The 21,918-nt window shown below is 38.3% G+C and overlaps 1 protein-coding gene across 1 annotated transcript; it reads right to left on the reverse strand.

The window, feature by feature from the left end:
* Positions 1-2,165: 2,165 nt before the first annotated feature.
* LOC106078772 (MOXD1 homolog 1-like) lies at positions 2,166-21,208 on the reverse strand. Its single transcript, XM_056041987.1, has 12 exons — positions 20,963-21,208; positions 19,209-19,392; positions 16,064-16,193; positions 14,318-14,419; positions 13,552-13,728; positions 11,863-12,023; positions 11,641-11,779; positions 8,698-8,805; positions 7,354-7,450; positions 4,523-4,686; positions 3,944-4,106; positions 2,166-3,359 (listed from the first exon to the last, which is right to left on the reverse strand). The coding sequence occupies exons 1-12, from the start codon at positions 20,983-20,985 to the stop codon at positions 3,062-3,064; spliced, it is 1,746 nt and encodes a 581-aa protein (XP_055897962.1). The 5' UTR covers positions 20,986-21,208; the 3' UTR covers positions 2,166-3,061.
* Positions 21,209-21,918: the final 710 nt, after the last annotated feature.

The raw sequence follows: 21,918 nt of genomic DNA on the forward strand, positions 1-21,918 counted from the left end.
GCAGCCCCAGCTGTGAACTACATATTTTGCAACACACAGGGCAAGCATAACCATTGTCCGCAGGTGGTCATTTTAGATTTTCTTTACCGCAATTCAAGAACTGTTAAAGAATAAGCAAAAAGACTATCGCTCTGTTCTTGCGAACCCTAATAACAACGCAGCCAGAACTCTCTATAAAGCTTCGTGTCACACTCTGGAGACAAAGGTCATGGAACTAAAAAATAATTGGTGGCTTGACCTGTCCGTAAGCATGGGGTGACACACGCTCTTTCTATGAGTCGCTCCGATGTGTCTATGGCTCAGCTTACCAGACTGCAGCGCCGCTAAGATCCTTCGATGGTTCTACATTATTAACTAGCTAAAAAATTATGAGAGAGGAGCTCGGCGACACACCTCTATTTACTTACCTCTGCTAAAAAAGATTGCACTGCTCTTTAAGTCAGTAACCCGTGTGTTACATTTCTTCAATCTAATTTGAGTAAATAGTCATTATTGCTAGCCTTTGAACTCTGATTACGTTCGGACCACAGGGAGAAGCAAACAAGTTAGCTTGTTCGAAATCTGGTTAAGACCCGGCTTTTTAATTTCGGGATCTCTGGGCGCCTCTTAGTGCACCCAGCTCAACTGAGTACCTGACACTAGTTGGGGAAAAGTATAGGTAGTAGGTCGTTGTGCTGGCCACAGGTGATCATCATCTGCCCCTTACATCGCAAGGTCCTAATGGGTAACTTTTTTACTTATTCATTATAAAAGATATAGTGATGTAATATGTATGCCATGGGCGTAGCCAGAATTTTTTTCGGGGGGGGGGGGGGGGGTGGCTACGCCCATGATGTATGCCATATAGTTGTCGAAAAAAAACAACTAAATTAGTTCTCGGTCAGTTTGTAAAGAAACAAACTGGAACACTCAATGTTTTGTGGTTACATTTTTTAAAACAATTTTGTTAAAAGTAGCTTATAAAAAAAAATATCTTGAGAGAATGGATGATAGAAAAACTTTTTCAACTTTGACTTTCACTTAGTGACCTAAAGAAACAATTTCCTTCATTGACATTTAGAATCATATCATTTTCCAGGGGCAGTAACATTTTCCAATGTTGGCTGTGTCAAAAGATTGGAAAACTGTTTACATTTCAGATAATTGTTTCTGTCAGTTTGGGTATTTGTATAAAATTAAAATTTGCGTGTATAGGTCAGTTGAAATGAAATGAGAGAATGACCGAAAGTTTGTAAGTTTATGTGAGGGCAGTGAACGGAGTTCTTCAAGAGCAGTGGTTCTCAAACTGTTGTCAGCGGACCCCTGGGGTTAACAGGAAGATGAAAATTGTATATATAATTACAATAACATTTTCGTTAAAAGCCAACTAATCCAATGGGATAATTTGAATAATAATTAACTTGCCCCTCACTACTGTTTAATATGTATAGTACGAGCTATTCTATGACGACCTAGATGTTGCATACAGTTGACTGGCCAACCATTTGAAGCAGTTGTTTAATATGTATATTACGACCTAGATGTTGCATACACTTGACTAGCCAACCATTAGAAGCAGTTGTTTAATATGTATATTACGAGCTAGATGTTGCATACAGTTGACTGGCCAACCATTAGAAGCAGTTGACTCATTTAAATGCCTAGGGTCAAACATAGCAAGAGATGGAAGATCAATACAAGAGATAAAACCCAGTTTAAGCTTGGCATCCGCTGCCATGAGCGAACTGCGGAAAATATGGATAAGAGTCAATTAAAACTGTATTCTTCGCTAGTGATTTCAAGCTTTTGAGAGTATATGCAACAGAAGCAAACACTTTGGCTGGCAAAAACAGAAACAACTTCTCAATGCTGTGAAGAGACGAAAACGGAGTTGTTTTGGTCCTATTGTAAGACGTGAGCCATTGTCCAAAGTCATCCTTACAGTCTAAGGAGCAGAATGAGAGGGTCTACCCCCCCCCGTCCCCCCAACAAAAAAGGCTGGCTGGACCACATAAAAATGGACCGGTCTTTCTCTTGAGATACTGCTAGGAACAGCTGCTAACCCGGATAAGTGGAAGGATTTGGTCACGTGAACAGTCACAGCATCCTTAGGACAAACGTCAGGAGACAGGTGTAGATATGATGATGAATAAAATGTGGGCAAAATAATAAAAATGTAAAACTCATGGAATTTTTTTAACTCTCAAAAATAAAAGTCTCTTTAATATACACAATACACATTACTTATAAGTATCAATAACAAAAGCACGAATATAGTATCTATTTAACATAAAAACATAATGAGATGCTCTTTATATTCATTAATTTCTTTTAATTAAATAAATAAAAATGTCGTTTGGTTATTCAACTTAAATCACCAATTTTATTTCTTAGTCCTTATAACGGGGATACGTTTTATAACCAAGATGCTAAAGGCGTGCACCTACATATTGCAGGAATGTATTTGATATGAACACTTCAGAGGAAAATATATATAATATTGTCTATAAAATATGATGAACTCTACTTTTAAACTTTTAATGCATATAAACAACAAATTAATTTAAAAATATAGACTTTAGTGCGTTGTACAGGACATTTTTTTTTTTGTTGTTTTGACTGTTTAACTTAAGTTACTATCTACGTTTCTAAGTTAACTATTGTGATGCAACAGTTATGGTTTACAGTAAGACCTCTATTATCTCGTCTTGAGAAACGATCTTTTCCCTTTGCAACTTCTTGTGTGAATAAAGAGGCCAATCCTTGAAAATAATATACAGTAATTCATATAACCTTGTCCATTAAGTTTACTTTTAATGTCTGTTATGTTCTCCAAAGTTCTAGAGCCTAGAGCACACAGTGTTTCTAGATAGCATTGTTTGAATTAAACTAGCATTTTAAGCAATAACAAGTATTTTCTAAAGAGAATTGTTTTTTTTTAATGCCACCATTGACTTAATGGACAAATGTTCTGATAACAAAAAAAACACAAATAAGACAAGTTGTTTATTTTTTTCTTTAGATTTTTCTTGATTTCACTACTATTGAATGTATTTACTTGTATGTATATGTGTTTCTACATTTAATGCTTGTGTGAGAGAGACCATGAGATCACGAGCAGGACAACAAGTAGGTAACTGGAGACTTGGCTGACACCAGGGACTCCAGCGTAGGCACTGCCACTGATGTCCACATCACATCTGTTAGGACATTGTTGGACTGTACAGTTCTGCACTGAGCTGACTGGACAGGACTGCAGACGACCAAGTAGGTCCAGACCTTCTTTACTCATGGCTAAATAGCTCTTGACAAACTTGCCTGTGTCTCCTTGAAAACATGGACTGGATGAAATATTCCGAACTATTTCTTTACACTCTGGTCTGGAGAACAAAAAGTCAACATTTTGATATTGTTTAATGAATTGAATATGAATTGTGAAATGTACAAGAAAAATATAATTTAGCTTTATGGATGGAGAAAATTATGTAAATAAACAGTGGATAGACTTTGCCATGGACCATGGCTTATACATAAACAGTATACGTTCTGTCTGTCACTCCGTCCAGCAGGAGGTCTGGGCTAGGAAGTCATAGTGTTCTATCCTAAGGGAACATCCGAAACTAACAATTCAAAGTGAGAACATTCAAAGTGAGAACATTCAAAGTGAGAACATTCAAATTGAGAACATTCAAAGTGAGAACATTCAAAGTGAGAACATTCAAATTGAGAACATTCAAAGTGAGAACATTCAAAGTGAGAACATTCAAATTGAGAACATTCAAAGTGAGAACATTCAAAGTGAGAACATTCAAAGTGAGAACATTCAAATTGAGAACATTCAAAGTGAGAACATTCAAAATGAGAACATTCAAAGTGAGAACATTTTAAGCTTTTGAGAGCTTCGGATTACTACAAATGAAAACTAAAGTAAAAATTACTTGAATGTAATTCATTTTTGATATACCTGCAGAAACCATCTAAGTTACAGTTCTTGTACAGGTCTGTTGCTATCCTTATGGTTTCTGGATTATTAGGGGTCAAGAGCTTCTTCCAGTCACAGCCATTGAGAGGAGTCCCTTGAGCCAGTTCACAGTAAGACAAGCTGGATTTAGCCACACACAAAGTTTCTATAAGGAAGAGCAAAACAAAGAAATAATAGTTTGTGTTAATATCACTAAGTGTAATACAATGAGTCCATGTTTTGTTTCAAGGTGAGAAACTGTTAACTAGATCAAAGAGTTGAAAAACTGTCAAGTAGATCAAACGTTCAAGAAACTGTCAAGTAGATCGAACAGTCGAATAACTGTCAACTAGATCAAACATTCAAGAAACTGTCAACTAGAATGAACAGTCGAGAAACTGTCAATTAGATCGAACTCCACTAAGATCTTTTAGTTTACTTACTTGCAAAATTCAGCGCGCTCTTTGGATAAATCATCAGAAAACCAACTAGATCAATCAGTCAAGAAACTGTCAACTAGATCGAACAGTCGAGAAACTGTCAACTAGATTGAACTCCACTAAGGTCTTTTAGTTTACTTACTAGCAAAATTCAGGGCGCTCTTTGGGTAAATACTCAGAAAACCTAAACACATTTCATCTGAAGTAGCTTCCCCGAAGTACACCCAACGTTTTGAAGCCATTGTGTTATAGACACATTTAGTGACGATCTCATCTCCTGGCAGAATTTGTAAATGTGGGTAGTGACTGTTAAAATAACCACATAGATAACAAATAAAAACACACATTAAATGCATTTTTTGTGTGTGTTACTGGAGTTATGGTTTGAAGCACGACAATTGTTATACAAATTTAGTAATTTATTTTGGTTTAACTATAAATCACGGAAAAACAGAAGTCATTTTTCCATAAGTTACCCAATAAAACAAAGTCACCACGAAAATGCTTTAAAGACAGTAATAGAAACCCCTTCAGTAATAGATATGCTGAGAAGTGCTCCCTTAGAGCTCGTGAACGAAATTGGACAGTGAGTCTTAAGGTAGCCTTATAAAAAGAACTCGGACAGTGAGTCTTAAGGTAGCCTTATAGAAAGAACTCGGACAGTGAGTCTTAAGGTAGCCTTATAAAAAGAACTCGGACAGTAAGTCTTAAGGTAGCCTTATAAAAAGAACTTGGACAGTGAGTCTTAATATAGCCTTATAGAAAGAACTCCGACAGTAAGTCTTAAGGTAGCCTTATAGAAAGAACTCCGACAGTAAGTCTTAAGGTAGCCTTATAGAAAGAACTCGGACAGCGAGTCTTAAGGTAGCCTTATAGAAAGAACTTGGACAGTAAGTCTTAAGGTAGTCTTATAAAAAGAACTCGGACAGTAAGTCTTAAGGTAGCCTTATAGAAAGAACTCGGACAGTAAGTCTTAAGGTAGCCTTATAAAAAGAACTCGGACAGCGAGTCTTAATATAGCCTTATAGAAAGAACTCCGACAGTAAGTCTTAAGGTAGCCTTATAGAAAGAACTCCGACAGTAAGTCTTAAGGTAGCCTTATAGAAAGAACTCGGACAGCGAGTCTTAAGGTAGCCTTATAGAAAGAGCTTGGACAGTAAGTCTTAAGGTAGTCTTATAAAAAGAACTCGGACAGTAAGTCTTAAGGTAGCCTTATAGAAAGAACTTGGACAGTAAGTCTTAAGGTAGTCTTATAAAAAGAACTCGGACAGCGAGTCTTAAGGTAGCCTTATAGAAAGAACTCCGACAGTAAGTCTTAAGGTAGCCTTATAGAAAGAACTCTGACAGCGAGTCTTAAGGTAGCCTTATAAAAAGAACTCGGACAGCGAGTCTTAAGGTAGCCTTATAGAAAGAACTCTGACAGTGAGTCTTAAGGTAGCCTTATAGAAAGAACTTGGACAGTAAGTCTTAAGGTAGCCTTATAGAAAGAACTCTGACAGTGAGTCTTAAGGTAGCCTTATAGAAAGAACTCGGACAGTGAGTCTTAAGATAGCCTTATAGAAAGAACTCCGACAGTGAGTCTTAAGGTAGCCTTATAGAAAGAACTCGGACAGTGAGTCTTAAGATAGCCTGGTAGCCTTATAGAAAGAACTTGGACAGTAAGTCTTAAGGTAGCCTTATAGAAAGAACTCGGACAGTAAGTCTTAAGGTAGCCTTATAGAAAGAGCTCGGACAGTGAGTCTTAAGGTAGCCTTATAGAAAGAACTCGGACAGTGAGTCTTAAGATAGCCTTATAGAAAGAACTCGGACAGTGAGTCTTAAGGTAGCCTTATAGAAAGAACTCGGACAGTGAGTCTTAAGATAGCTAGGTAGCCTTATAGAAAGAACTTGGACAGTGAGTCTTAAGATAGCCTGGTAGCCTTATAGAAAGAACTCGGACAGTAAGTCTTAAGGTAGCCTTATAGAAAGAACTCGGACAGTAAGTCTTAAGGTAGCCTTATAGAAAGAGCTCGGACAGTGAGTCTTAAGGTAGCCTTATAGAAAGAACTCGGACAGTGAGTCTTAAGATAGCCTTATAGAAAGAACTCGGACAGTGAGTCTTAAGGTAGCCTTATAGAAAGAACTCGGACAGTGAGTCTTAAGATAGCCTGGTAGCCTTATAGAAAGAACTCGGACAGTGAGTCTTAAGATAGCCTGGTAGCCTTACAGAAAGAACTCGGACAGTGAGTCTTAAGATAGCCTGGTAGCCTTATAGAAAGAACTCGGACAGTGAGTCTTAAGGTAGCCTTATCTCTCATCTCGTTGTCCTCTTCGACCTCCGTGCCGAACGCGACATTCACAAGAATGTGGTCTAGTGTTAAAAGTCCAACTTAGGTGCCAACTTGCTTTAGTTGAGAACATCTGGCTGCAGGTGGCTTTGGAACGAGAAAGCAGGAGGTCAATTACAAAGGCTTTTGAGAGCAAAAGAAAATCCACTGCCGAGGACAAACGTGGATTAGCGAAAAGAGAATCTAAATTGATTGCAGCAAACAATAGTTATGTCTGCACTGGATGTGGCATAATATGTAGCCTTTCCCGTGCTTGGGTCCTTGGGTATAGCTTCAAGGCAACAAACATCATGAGTGATCAGCCCGTCAGTCCAAAGCTTATTGGGTTAGGCGCCAGTTACTCGCTTGCCATTGCCAGTTCTCTTATTAGTGATAGCAGTTCCGCCAGACCCAACATCAGAGCCGCAAGGGGAGGCAGAGTTGGACAGGTTGTCAGAGCTTATTTAAGACGTGTGTCATTATGACGCATTTCATAGGTAGTGGGCTGATTGTATCCATTACCACATCCAGCAATAACAGCTTTGTGGAACCTTTCTTTTCAATATGTATATCTATTTATAGTGAATATCTATAAGTGTACCAAAGTATTCTCTATAAGCTTAATGGGCGAGAATCTAAATTTGTGTTCATAAAACGCATATCTTACTTGTGAGTCTTCGGAGAGTCGTAACTGTAATACTCATCATCTGTTATGTTGGCCACCAGAATTCCATTTCGATAAAGTTCGATCTTCATTGAGCGTCCTTGGCATAAAATGGAACATTAGTAAATAGTTGAACACAAAATAGAAAATTAGTAAATAGTTGAACACTAAATAGAAAATTAGTAATTAGTGGAACACTAAATAGAAAATTAGTAATTAGTGGAACACTAAATAGAACACTAAATAGAACACTAATGTTTGTCCTTTAATTCTTGATTCCATCTCTCTGTCCCCCATAAAGTAATACAACGCTTAAGTTTGTTGGCCTCCTTCAGTCGTAAAACGACTATGGTTCATCTCGCGCACTTCCTCGTGTGGCTGTGGAGCCCTATTTTGCAGAGACACTCCCGTCCATAAATGTCGCAGGTTAAGGTGGCTTTTGCTTCGATGGTAGAGGAGCTGGCCATTTTTCGTATTGTACGTTTTTCTTCCAGAGTTGAGGCCCATGTTCTTTCACTGTCCATAGCTTTCTTGGTCACTGTCTCTCTCCATCTGGTGCGGTCTAGAGCTATGTCTTCCCAATGGTCAGTAATGATGTTCGCTGATTTGAGGTCCCGTTTTATTACATCTATGTAACGGAGGTGGGGGCGATCAGTTTTTCTTGAGCCAGTCGCGAGTTGTCCGTAGAGGATGACATTCGGGATGCGATTGTCCTCCATAAGCGAACATGTCCAAGCCAGCGCAAGCGGCGTTGTCTGAGGGCTGTTAAGATGCTGTCCCCTATAAAGTAATACAATACTAATCCCGGACTAATATTATAACACCTACTTAGCCTGGAGTTGTGGTGACTGTGTGGTAAAGTCCTGGCTTTTAAACCTGCGGGTCTTGGTTTAGAATCATGGTTAGGAGTGGAATTTTTAATTTCCGGATCCTTAAAGCGCTTCTGGGTAAACCCAGCTTTAATGGGTACCTGACATTAGTTGGAAAATAAATAACGATGGTTGATCATTGTGCTGGCCACATGGCACCCTCGTTAAGCGTGGGCCACAGAAACAGATGGCTTTTACATCATCTGCCCTATACATCGCAAGGTTTGAAAGGGGTTCTTCACATTAGACTCGCTAATATTTTAATCCTAAGACTAATGAATACATTCAACACTGTGAAAACACATAATAATAATAGAAACACACAAACACAAACATGAAAGGCATAATTAAATCAATATTGACTATTTTTAATCAGCAACATTTAAGATAAAAACTGCCTCGTCAACACGACAATTACGTAAAAGAAACGGCACCAAATCGTTTCTTATTGTGAATCACGTGACTAAAGAATACTCACCCAGGTAATGCATGTGATTGAAGGCGCTCATCAGGTAGACAGGCTGTTTGAACAACAAAGACGTGCAGGAACCTTTACAGATGCCAACCTTTTCCACTCGAGCCTGACCTAAAAATGTAAATCTATACTATAAAGTAGAATGTGAGGTGTATGTATGCTACTTATAGACATCAAAACCGCTTGACCAATCTTGATAAAACTTGGCAGGAATGTTTCTTAGGTACCAACTTAGACCTTAGTGTATGTATTGTAGCCCTAAAACAAACTTAAGACCCTAAAAAAAATAAAGTTGTCCGATTCTATTACAGCTATATCATTTTATGGATCTAGGCCATGTCTACAATGTTGACATGAGAAAAGATCGAAAGGATTTAGATCTAGATCTAATTTTAAGAAATACACTTTGCGCAGATAGTTTTTTACTTTGACACATGAAAATACAAAAGAAGATCCATGGATTTCATTATATAATAAAATTAACCTTCAAATTTGTGTTTCAAAAGCATTTTTTACATAAATTAGTTTCTGATATCTGTGACTACAAATTTCCCTAGCGAACATTCTTTCATTAGACAATACCGTAATGAATCGCGTACTAAATATTTATTCGTTTAATTGTTTACTTTATAATCCCATCCCTAGATCTAAAACTCTAATTCAACTCTAAGATGATAAAACTTCTCTTCGCACAGATAGTTTTATACTTTAACACATAAACATACTAATTATAGTCCATTCATTTCATATTTTGATCAAATAAACATTCAAATTTGGTTTTCTAAAGCATTTTTAAGAGACTACATTCGTTTACATAAGCTGCGAAGCCGAGTTGAGATAGGCCTAGATCTATATTCATTCATGAATCGCGTACTAAAAGTTATTTCGTTTAATTGTTCACTTTATAATCCCATTCATTTAACAAAGCTATCGCTCTTTTCATTTTTAATAGATAAGAATGTATCGACTTCGGTACCCGGTAAACCCATTTTTCGCAAACCTAATTTTATTTTCGTAGCGAAAGAGAAAAAAACTTGAAAGGATCATTAGCTAAGTTTAACGTACATCTAAATCCAATCCACTAGATTAGTAAACACAAACTTAGACCCGCAGGCCGCGTGTAATGTCAGGCTAGTACGTTATAAACGAAAAATTAAAAAAAAATACATTGACTGATTCATTGATCTATCAAAAGATCTCGGGCAACTGCCGAACCGATTCGCATGAAATTTCGAGCACATGTTCCTTTTTGGTGCTCCCTAAGTAAAGGTTTTAATCTATTCGCAATCTGAACTCCGCAATTCGAGAGACATTATATAATACAGACGTTACTTCAAAAAAGAAGATGATTACGTCCTACGCGTCATGCATTTAGTCATGCATATTAACCAATGACTTAAATTCTGCCAAGTCACTGGTTTTCCTGGCTAGCTCAGGCAACCCATTCCATTCTCTAATAGCACTAAGGAAGAAGGAGTATTTGTACAAATTTGTCCTAGCATATGGGACGAGGACTGTGCCTTTATCTTTGTGTCTTTCTGAGTATTTGGAGACGAAAATCAAACTAGAACCTTCTAAATATTTAGATATTGATTTGAGAATTTTAAGAAACGTTGAAGCCAAAATGGTAGTGCATTATGTTGCTCAGGGTGCAAAAAATAGTGTGTGTGTTTGTGTGTGTGTTTGAGAGAGAGAGAGAGAAGAGGGAAAGAGAAAGAAAGAGAAAGAACGAGAAAGAACGAGAAAGAACGAGAGAGAATGAGATAAAGAAAGAGTAGGAAAAGGCTAGACGTTCAATTCAAACAGATGCTGAGAGTTTCTCACAATGGGGAGACGTGTGAAGAAGATATTTTTGACATCCCCAGAGAGTAACAGAACTGTCACTGGGTACGACGTGTTCCTCTACTACGACCTCAGGAGACGGGCTAGATAGAGCCTAGCTCATGGGCGCAAAATGGCCGCCCGACTCAGCCCGCGCCAGTCAGCCCAATTTTGCCCATTAGAGAGACCCGCGAATCAGCCGAGTTCCAGGAGAACCCGACCAACCCTCAAGTTGGTGTCCATCGCTATCCGCTTTTCGGAGAACCTGTGGGTCTCTTAATCACCGTTGCCCCGGGGCCCCACAGGATGGGGGGGGGGGGGGCTGGACATAACTCCTTTGGTTGGACTTTTACACTTGCCTGCTGCTCATTCATCAGCGGCAAGCAACCAGTACCCTTGGCCACCCCTCTGAAAGAGCGGGGTGTTCACTCGGCGAGGTGGTACTGGAACGCCGAGCAAACAGAAACTAGACTTCCCAAGCTTCAAATTACAATTATGTTAGACAGGATGTGGCCCGTTGTAAAGGAGACGCGATTCCAACCAAACTATACACTATAAAGTCTGGAAACAAATCAGCCGGTGTCTAATCCTAATTATGAAATTTGTATTTAATTTATAAGTTAAGGTATTTATTAAAATAACGACATTAATAAGTTATTTAATTTCGATTTTTTTCCAATGTCTACAGCGGAAACATTTAATCACGCGGGATGCAGGTGAAAGTCGTGATATGACGGTAGGCTTAGCAGAGTTGTTTTTACTGAGCGCCTAAAGGCAGCACGGAAAATCTTCTCCCAGATACACATTCCCGCCACTGGTCCACAAATGAGATTGGACCATAGCGCTCAGAGCATGCTATAAGCATGAAAGTAGCGCTAGATAAATTTAATACCGGTAATAATAAATTTAATTTTATAATACCGGTACCTAAATATTTGAACAAAATTAATAAAAACATGTTTTAATATATGTCAGTTCTAATTTATCGTCTGTCTGCAACGGAATGTGTTTATATCTTCAGATCTAGAGCGCTAATAAGCGTCTTTGCGTAGTTTTATTCATTATCTGACGTGTTGTAAAATTCTTTTAAAAAATTGTAAAAACGAAAGTTAATTGGATATATACCTGGTGGTAATTCCAGCATCGTCTGTCCAGTCATAAGTGTATACAGATCTTGAACATCTGATCTGGCTGGACGGTAATAGAGGCGCAGACCACTAGAGTCTCTATATGTAGACACCATTGAGGGGTTATTATAGTGGATCTAGACAAATGCACAAATAGAATGAAATCTAAAACAGTCTTATTTTTTAGCATTTCAAAACAAAAAAAAGATTTTTAATCTACCTCAAGTCGAGCTTTTTTATATCCAGTGACCCCAATTCGGACGCCAACATTGTCCCCAAAGCACTGTCCACTCTGCCCGACTGTCCATCCAGCTATGATAGCGTTACACACACTGCCACTCATCCCGCAAAGTGTGGGTGTGGAATAGAAGGTACTGTTTACTGTTGAGTATAAGAAAGCAAAACGGGGAAATAGCATTGCTTATACAGTGGAGTCCCGATAGTACGCAATAATTGGTACCGGACCCGTTTTCGGGTTAACGAATATTTCGAATTAAGCGAAATTAGTTCTAAAATAAACATATATTATGAAATAGGACGTGTAAATACATATACTGGTACATGGGGATCTTATAAGTAAACACATGTTGACAAAAATCCTGAAATAAACTTTGACCAGGCCAAATGTCGTACAGGTGCCGGAGCTGTTACAAAATAGTCCTGGCTGTGCGTTTTTTTTTCTGAGGCGTTGGCATAACTTTGCTTCAGAAGAAAAGTCTTCTTCTTTTCGACAAAAAAAAAATGTAACATACTTTTCTAAACCAAGAACTACGAAGAATTTTTTTTTCTGTTTTGTTCATTACACTATCTTTAAAACGGACTGTCATTTTTAATAAACTTATTCCGTTATTTATTTTTATTTTTGAAAATATCCTTATTTCGGTTTTGGATTAAGAGGACTTTCGGATTACCGAAGTGCGGATAATCAAAATCCACTCTAATGATATAGATACAAATAACTTAAAAAACCTTAATTACAGTTTTTTTAATAGTAAGGCAAGTCTGAGTAGTGTTGGATGCATATGTAGGTGACTACTAAGTCTTGGTGAGCATAACTAGTTCAAGCATGCCGATGTTGACCTGTTGACTAACTGGACTAAATCTAGGTCAACTGTTGATAAGTATAAATAGATTCAATGATTCAAGGAGAGAATGTTTTGATAGTGATAGCAGACACGACCTTCGTAGTTCTTACTGTACTGTACGGGTCCTGGGTAAGTTTTATAGGCGAATCCGATAGATGTTTAAGTCCTATGTACACAACACAACAAAGCATCACGGGGCTCTACTGGTGAGGTTGCCCCACACGCCAACCCAAAAACTTGCCTCTGACACAATGCATGTTTTCATACATAACACTGTATACAACTTCGAAAAGAAAATCTTAATCGACTACCGGCGGACAATGGTTATGCTGGGGCTGCACAGCCACGGGAAATACTGCATTCCTCATTCATCTTCGGACTCGAAGATAAGACTTATTATGTATACAACCATTTTAAAGCAAAAGGTTTGAATAATAAAAACATTTTTTATACTTGCTATACATAACAAAGAATTGTAGAACTTTACGCTAGTATCTCTCAAGTTGTCTTTGTCACTGGGTGAAAGAATGCAAGGCACTTTATAACTTCTAGTACACGCCTCTAAGTGAAGTAAAGTCCCCCTTTCAGATCTTGTCTATAGGGCAGATGAGGTAAAGGTCATCTGTTTCTGTGACCTACCGCCTTTACTTTTCCCCAACTAATGTCTGGTACCCATAGGACTTAGGACTCAGAGGCGTCCATAGATTCCAAAATTAAAAATCCCAGTCTTCACCAAGATTCGAACCCAGGATCCCCGGTTCAGAAGCCAGGCCTTTACCGCTCAGCCACCGCGCCTCTCTTAATGTAGTAACTTTGTAATTTACCGTCATCACAACCATACAGCAACATATGGTGCAGTACATTGGAGTTGTTGATTATGGCCTGGTCTGCGACTACATGGTAATCCTGATCTTGGGGTAAATCGAAGGACATGCAAACGTAGTTGGTCTCGCTCGCTGGCACACTGAATGTTGGAAATCGAAGATCTAGTGTCCTGATGTCTTCAAGAAGAAAAAAAAATATTTTAATGGCATTCAAATTGGAAAGTTCAAGAAGTATTAAAAACATTACTTAAAATACTTTTTGCATTGTTAGGAATTTTTTTTTTACCATAATTTACAAGTAGGCTTAACTATAGAGAAAACATAGGTAAGCAAAGAAAAAGACAAAGTTTTAGACTATTTTAAAAGAAAGTCCCACCACCCCGCATCACAAATGATGAAATTAGAAACAGGATTAATACAGCAATTGAACCAGACGATGATCTGCTAACCACTGTCAAAAACCGTAAACTCAAACTCTATGGCCACATCACAAAGTCCTCATGTCTCGCAAAGACCTTCCTTCAGGGAACAGTACCGGGAAGAAGAAGAGGAAGACAGAGAAATCGAAGACAAAAAATCAAAGATTGGAAAGACCTGGTAGTGAATGAAATTCTATCCAAGGCGAAGGACAGAGGAATGGAGAAAGACGGTTGACAGTTCTTGTGTGGTACCCCAACGGTCCAACAGACTAAGGGACAGGTGAAGGGGAATAGAAAATCCAGACAATAGACTCTACGTTACGTAAGTCTCATTGCTTCCTAGATACCTGTGTTTTTTATTACGTTGCAGTTATCAAAACTTTCTAGCTGACATGAAACAAATGTATTCTTCCCAAGACACTTGGCATCTGTCAATGGCTCACACACACCTGGAGACAGACGAAACAATAAAGTGCTTACATTGGGTTCTTTTTTGGGTTTCTGGGATGGGATTGAGTTGTTGACGTCTTCAAAGTAAAGGTTACATGTACAGCGTAAAAGCGTCACGAATTGGTTTAGACTTTTTGGAGTCTTGTATAAATTGTAAACCTTATTTGGTTCAGTAAAGTTGTTATTGCAGAAAACGTTAATTGAAATAAGCACTTCATTACTTATAAAATGTTTCCAATGGATTGCGTTAAGCCTCTGACCAGTCCAACTACTGACCTTTACATGTATCTGATATATTGGGTTCGGCGGAACTGTAATCACTTATCGAACACTGGCGCCTCAACTAGTAAGCTTAGGACAGGTGGGGCTTGTTAACCTTGGCTGGCTACCTTCACTGCTCTATTTAATGTCTCTTCCAGCTTTCTTGAGTTGATGGCAGGCTCGGACGTCGGACTGGCTATATGAGCATTAGGGCTGGTACCCTATTGGGCCGGTAGTAGGGCCACCGAAAGGGCTTCATGAATGCCAGTAAATTGTGTTAAGATTTTAAAATATTCTCTTTAGCTGCGTCGTGATTTTAAAAAAAAATCTAATACACTTTTTAAAGTCTTAAACTAATCAAAAGCATTGTCACATCCGTCTAAAAGTGCTTTTAGTAGACGTCAGTTCCTTATACATACTAAAAGATAAACGAGAAACTTAAGGCCTTTATTTGTTAGAGTGATCAACGTTAGTGTATATATAGTGAATATATTCAGATGAATCTAAAGAGGGACAAACAACGACGTTTTAAGTCCTATAGATGGCATGTCCGTGTCTGACATAACATGCTTGGTGGAGTTGTCGCATGATCTCAAGTTGTCCCACTACGAAGTCCTTCATAAATTACAATTATTATCTTGAACAGTGTAGCAATGTGATGATTGGAATCAAAATGCAAAAGAATTGAAAAAGAAGGAGCAGAAAATAAATAAGATAAAAAGCAACTATTGCTGGAATTCTGTGCAAAAAAAAAATGTAGTAGAGTTATTCATGTTTCCTCGCAAGCACCAGAGACTCACCAGCCTTATGATGACAGCAGCAATTACCTCTTCTAGCTCAGGACTATCTGTCATCGCTAGCAGCAATTATCTCTTCTAGCTCAGGACTATCTGTCATCGCTAGCAGCAATTACCTCTTCTTGCTCACGACTATATGTCATCGCTAGCAGCAATTACCTCTTCTAGCTCAGGACTATCTGTTATCGCTAGTAGCAATTAGCTCTTCTTGCTCACGACTATATGTCATCGCTAGCAGCAATTACCTCTTCTAGCTCAGATCTATCTGTTATCGCTAGCAGCAATTAGCTCTTCTTGCTTACGACTATCATTCATTGTCAACAGCACTTACCTCTTCTAGCTAACGATAATCTGTCAATCTGTCATCGCATGCAGTGCTTACCTCTTATATATCACAATGTCATCAAAACAAGTATTTACCTCTTATAGATCACAATGTCATAAGTACAAGCATTTACCTCTTATAGGTCACGATAATGTCATCGCTAGCAGATTCACCTCTTATAGGTCACGATTTCCTAAGTGTTTGAACATCTACAATCTACACAATTATCTGGGTGTGTGTGTTCAATCAACTGTTAGTACCTGGATGTGTGATGTTAAATGTTCGCGATGGCACTTGACCTTCTGACCAAACACATGACGGGTCACCGAGCTCTTCGCCATTGGTTCTTCCATCCCCATCAGAGTCTTGAAGGCACAAGGATCTAGTCCACTGGAAATCGATGGAAATGTTATTGATCAATTCTACCATTTTCAAAAAAGAAAAACAAATCTAACCATAAAAGTTTAATCAGACTCTAAAGTTTCTTATTCAGTGAAGTTTTGTCTGTTCCTTTAGAATTGATTATTACATCCTCGCTAGTGGACAAGATTTGAATTATGGACAATATTATCGACAGTCCAGAGCGCATATCTACATATCTCAATACAGGGCAGGCTTTAGGTTATTTTAGACCTTAGGTAAAAGAAATAAGGTGGCTCCTAATGAAATAGAAAAACAGAAAATTAAGAACAAAAATATGCAATCAATTAGAAAACTTCCTGTATCTCTAAATCAACAAAGTTAACTTCATAGAGCAGCAATAGCACGAATGGGTTGCATGGGCGATTCATGATCAGTAGACTAGAAATAATGTTTCGACATTTCACCATAAGGGAGCAACAATGGTCTTGTAACATATGTAGTCTAACAAGTAGAATTAAACATTTGTGAATAACCCTTGAATTATAGTTGCGACTTACAGCTATTGTAGTAGACATAGAAAAAAAAATTATTTAAGTCCTGTGCGAAGCCCCCACCAATCGGAGGCCCTATACAGCTGCCTGGTTTGCCTATACTTAAGGCAGCCATCCAAGTTTTAAAAAAATAAAAGGATATTACGTCCTAAAAAAAAACATTTAGTCGATTTGGAAAGAATCGAAGGCGTAGCCGGTGGGGTAATGCTTCTAAACTAGACGAAAAATTATTTTAAAAAATTGATATAAGAAAATATTTTAAAAATCATATTTTAGTCTACTGTAGTAAATTACATTGTATGCCTACCTACATACTAAAGAGTATACGTGTGAATTAATTTCGTGAATTTTCGTCAGCGCCGTGTCAGATTACTGAATGTGTCGGTTTAAAACAGCGGTTCTCAACCTTTTATGCTCGCCGACCCCTTTTTTACAATCCCCCACTTTGCCGCGACCCCCCTCGACCAGTTTGCCGCGACCCCCCTCCCCACACACACACATGCAGCAATAGAAGAGTAGACAAAAACAATCCACATTTTCGATGGTCTTAGGCGACCCCTGGCTAATCGTCAATCGACCCCCAAAGGGGTCGCGACCCACAGGTAGAGAACCCCTGGTTTATAAGGTGTCGGACTACCAAGAGACCATTGTTTTCTAAATGACCCCCTGCTTTCAACGTATTCGTCTGTACAAGCTGTGACGGTTGTAATATAACTTAATTATGTAGTCTTCGCACTCAAAGACAAGATTATTATTATTGTATTTCTTTGTCCTGGTTCTGAACATGGGATAAAGGCTTGCGCTGGGAACTCAATCTGAATTGTTCACAAAAAACGACATGATATGCATCATGTCCATTAAATAACTTGTCCTAATATTTGTGTTTACGCCATGTCCATAAAATCAATAGTCTTAACATTTTTACATCATCTCAATACGATGGATGGTCTTAATATATGCAGATAGTGTCAATAAAGCAGGAGTAAAGTCAGGTTTCCCTTTCAGACCTTGCCAATTATAGGGCAGATGATGTTGGGGTCATCCGTTTCTTTGGCCAACGGTTAACGAGCAGGGTGTCATGAGGCCAGCGCAATGACCAACCGCATTTGCTTTCCCCAACTAAACCCATTACAGTTGCGACTCAGACCTCGGGACTCAGGAGCGCCCTATGAATCCTGAAATTCAAGGTCCCAGCCTTCACAGAGTTTCGAACCCCTGACTACAGGTACGGAAGCCCGGCGATTAACTACTCAGCCACTGCGCCCCCCAAAAAGATATATTGTCGAGTTAAATGTGCATTGCATAGTATAAGTAGAAATAAGTTTGCATCATGTTAATAAAATAAATATTCCTGATATGTTTACATTGTGTCAGTTGAGTCAATGAGACAAATGGTCCTGATATGTTTTTGTTATATGTATAGAGTATAAATGCATATAGGAACTGAAAGGATTTGTTTATTGATTTATCAGAGATGTTCACAATAAACTTGATTCTCAATAATCTTCTCTTTGTTTAGAATTAGTTTTTTAAGTAAGTATTAGTAATTTCTTTTTTTTAAAAAGGGAAAGCAATATGGTGAACTGTTGGGGAACTTAGAGAATGATGCAAGGAAATGAGAAGAAGATAAGAAGATGATTAGGTAATATTATGAAAAAAAAATAGATATAATAAACAATGGTAATGATGGTAATTTAAAAGATCCCTCCTGCCAACTAGACACACTCCTGCCGACTAGATATCTCAGAAGTGGCAGTTGATTTCCTATCAGCTCTGCTTTTTTACCGCTAGTTGATTACCAATTGGTTTTTAAATATTACCTACGTTGCAATACCGTCGTAGAGAGAATCTTTAATAGTTCTTATATATTGATAGTTTAGGCATTAGAATAAGCATTCCTACAATTTAAAGCGCATTGCTCATCAACACTTTCTATATTCTGTGCACCTCGTTGATCTGACCCTTTGACCAATGGGAAGAATTGTATCCAGAGGCTACGTTTGGCCCCATCAATTAATGATCATTTAATCACATCCGATATAGTGATACACGACTCCTCGAGATAACGTCATGGGTTCCACCAACCATGCGAAGGCTGGAGGCCGAGTACACGAGGGGTTCCTTCGTGTTCCTATAAGGTACCGCCACTACCCAATGGGAATGCCATCACCTCGCGTATGACTCCCGCTGGGGAACGGTGTGACGGATGGGACTGGTTAGTGAGCCTTCCTCACATCCTCCCCACGTGCATTGCATGTTCTCTAGAACGTTCTGTGCAAGCCGACTGGAGGCAGTGCTCTATCCCTGTTAGCCCACCCGTTTCCCCTAACAGACGTTTCAACGGGGGGGGGGGGCCACACTGAAGTCTTCAATATAACCCGATACATATCCTGCACACCAGATACAGCAACGACTTGCTATAAACAGTTATCCACTATAGATGAAAATCTAAAGATGCAGTAAAATGAAACATATGACAAAGTAATGACACCTGGTGACCAGCGTTTGCGAAATCCTGTCCGAAGATGTTTCTCGTGCCTCCTCCATTTCTGTTCTCGTGTCCGACGCCAGGCCACCTGTAGTTTGGAATACATGGATGCTGCACATTGTTGGCGTTGGGTATAAGCTCCTGATAACCTGAATAGGCGTTGGATACAGGTACCAGCATCAACAGGCTGAAATAAGATACAGTGAAATGACCGGGTTAATATTTATTTTAAGAACGAGATTAACCATTGCAAAACAAAAGCTTGCTTACAACCAAAGTTAACATACTAGAAAGTGACATAACTTTCTTGGAATAATATTTCTATTCGCCAGTAATCTGAACAGTTGTGTTGTGTATAGTTCATTTAATTAAGACTGTCTTTGTGTATATGCTGTGTACAACTTTATTAAACTAGTTAAAATGTCCCTATTGTGTTGTATAATAGATAGAAGAAAATAATGATATGTTATTATGACGAATTAGATCATGCTTAAATTTCATTGTTGATGCCTGTAATGTTTGTCACGTTATACGACTCTCATAGGGCTTATGGTTAACAAAGTAAAGAAAAAGTAAAGTTCCTTTTTCAGACCTTATGATCTATGGGGCAGATGATGTAAAGGTCAACTGTTTCAATGACCCACGGTGGCCAGCACAACAACCAACGCCCTTTACTTTTGCCTAACTAATGTCAGGTACCCATTAGAGCTGGGTGGACTCAGAGGCATCCTTAAGACTACGAAACTAAAAATTCCAGTCTTCACCTGGATTCGAATCCGGGACCCCGGTTCGGAAGTCAAGCGCTTTACCGCTCAGGTTATCAGTGTTTAAGATAAAATGTCGGAATAACATTTAGTCAAATACTAGAACTTGTATCGCGACATTGAGATTAAATATTCTCATTGCATATCAAACATCATGTCGTATTTTGTGAACACTTTAGAGCGAGTTCCCAGCACAAGCCTTCATCCTATCCGGTGTTCAGAACCAGGACAAAGACAAAGAAGAAGCAAAATTTAAAAAAAATTACTTTAAACAGCGGAGCTTTTCTTGGGGGAAAGAACCGCTAATTACTGTCATTTATCTGACAATTACAGGGTTTAGCTTCCTTTCTGCTAGATAAAACAAAATGAATTAATTGGTACTAAATGATTAACAAATTGATGTGTTATAAAAGTAATTAATGTATTTTAAAATATAAATCGTTGCGGAGGCAGAGCGGTAAGCGGTTGGCTTTCGAACTGGGAGGTCCGGGTTCGAATCCTGGTGAAGACTATAATTTTTACTTTCGGAATTTTAGGGCGTCTCTAAGTTCACCCAACTCTAATGGATACCTGACATTAGTTGGGGAAAAGTAAACTTTACACAAAAATTATTTGATAATCTGAACATTAAGCTTTGTAGGCTATTTTTTTTTATCTAAAGCCATACTGTTTTCATTTTGTTTTTCTTTTCATTTATCTATATTTTATTTCTAGATAAAAATAAGGCGTTTTCTACATTGCCTAACAGAATGCCAAGGCAAAGTACGGAATGGTAAAAATATTTCTAAAAATGCCAGGATCTCGCTCTCTGCTGATAACATAAGCATTGAAAACAAAATTTTATATTTAATTTTGTTTATTACTAACGTAAGGATTATCGAATTGTCACGGCTAATTAGGTGGAATAAATTGTTAAACTAGTATTTAAAAACAAAATACTGTTTAAAACTGTGAGTGACATTCACTATTTCATAGATAACTGGTGTTACTCACCCGAAAAAAGACCTCAGAAACATAGTCTTCTTTTATCGTGTCCAAAGTGTGGAAGTAGTAAGAAGTGACTAAATTCACTATTGTTAAAAGTAGAAAGAAGTAACTCAGCACACTAGTAATTGATTAGTATCAAACGGACATAACAACGTTGTCCAAATGACTTGAGTTTGTCGCGAGTTACCTTTCAGAAAATTGTAGGGGCAGTAACCATTCCGTTTCCGCATGACTTGCTGCTGGAAGGCTACTGAAGACTCTTGAATAGTTCCCCCTCCCACCATAAGTTTTTTTTTTAAGTACATTAAATGTGGGCCAAGATTTTAATCTACCTGTTTCGGGATCTATCTTTTAATTGGGAGACTTTTAAGACTAGATTATATTGTAGAGTGTTCCTTTTGTTCTGTGTAAACTAACATCATAGGGCAGCTCTATTATTGGACAGTCGTTACGTTTCCCCTTTATTGACTCTAGACTTCATGGACTTCTTTTGTCCTAGGCACTCACGGGGCAAAAAGATTTAGATTTCAGGGGAAAGAATCTTTCAATCCTAACGTACGGTAAGCAATGAAACTAGATCTAGTTGGAACTAGTTCCACTAAGTATTAAACCGCTAAGTCATCAGTAGGCCATGGTCTTTAAAAAAGGCACATACACGAATACCATTGTAAAATAATCACTTTATCATCAGCCTCTTATCACTTTAATATCAGCCTCTTATTACTTTAACTTCAGCGTCTTATCACTTTTACATAAGCCTCTTTTACCTTTAACATAAGCCTCTTATTTTGACATCTTATTTTAACATCAGCCTCTGATCACTTTAACATCGGCCTCGCTTCAACATCAGCCTTTTATCACTTACCATAAGTCTCTTATCACTTTAACATCAGCCTCTTATCACTTTAACATCAGCGTCTTATTCTATCATCAGCCTCTTATCACTTTAACATCAGCCTCTT

The sequence above is a fragment of the Biomphalaria glabrata genome, chromosome 9 (assembly GCF_947242115.1).
Source record: "Biomphalaria glabrata chromosome 9, xgBioGlab47.1, whole genome shotgun sequence".
In the NCBI taxonomy this organism is placed as follows: domain Eukaryota; kingdom Metazoa; phylum Mollusca; class Gastropoda; family Planorbidae; genus Biomphalaria; species Biomphalaria glabrata.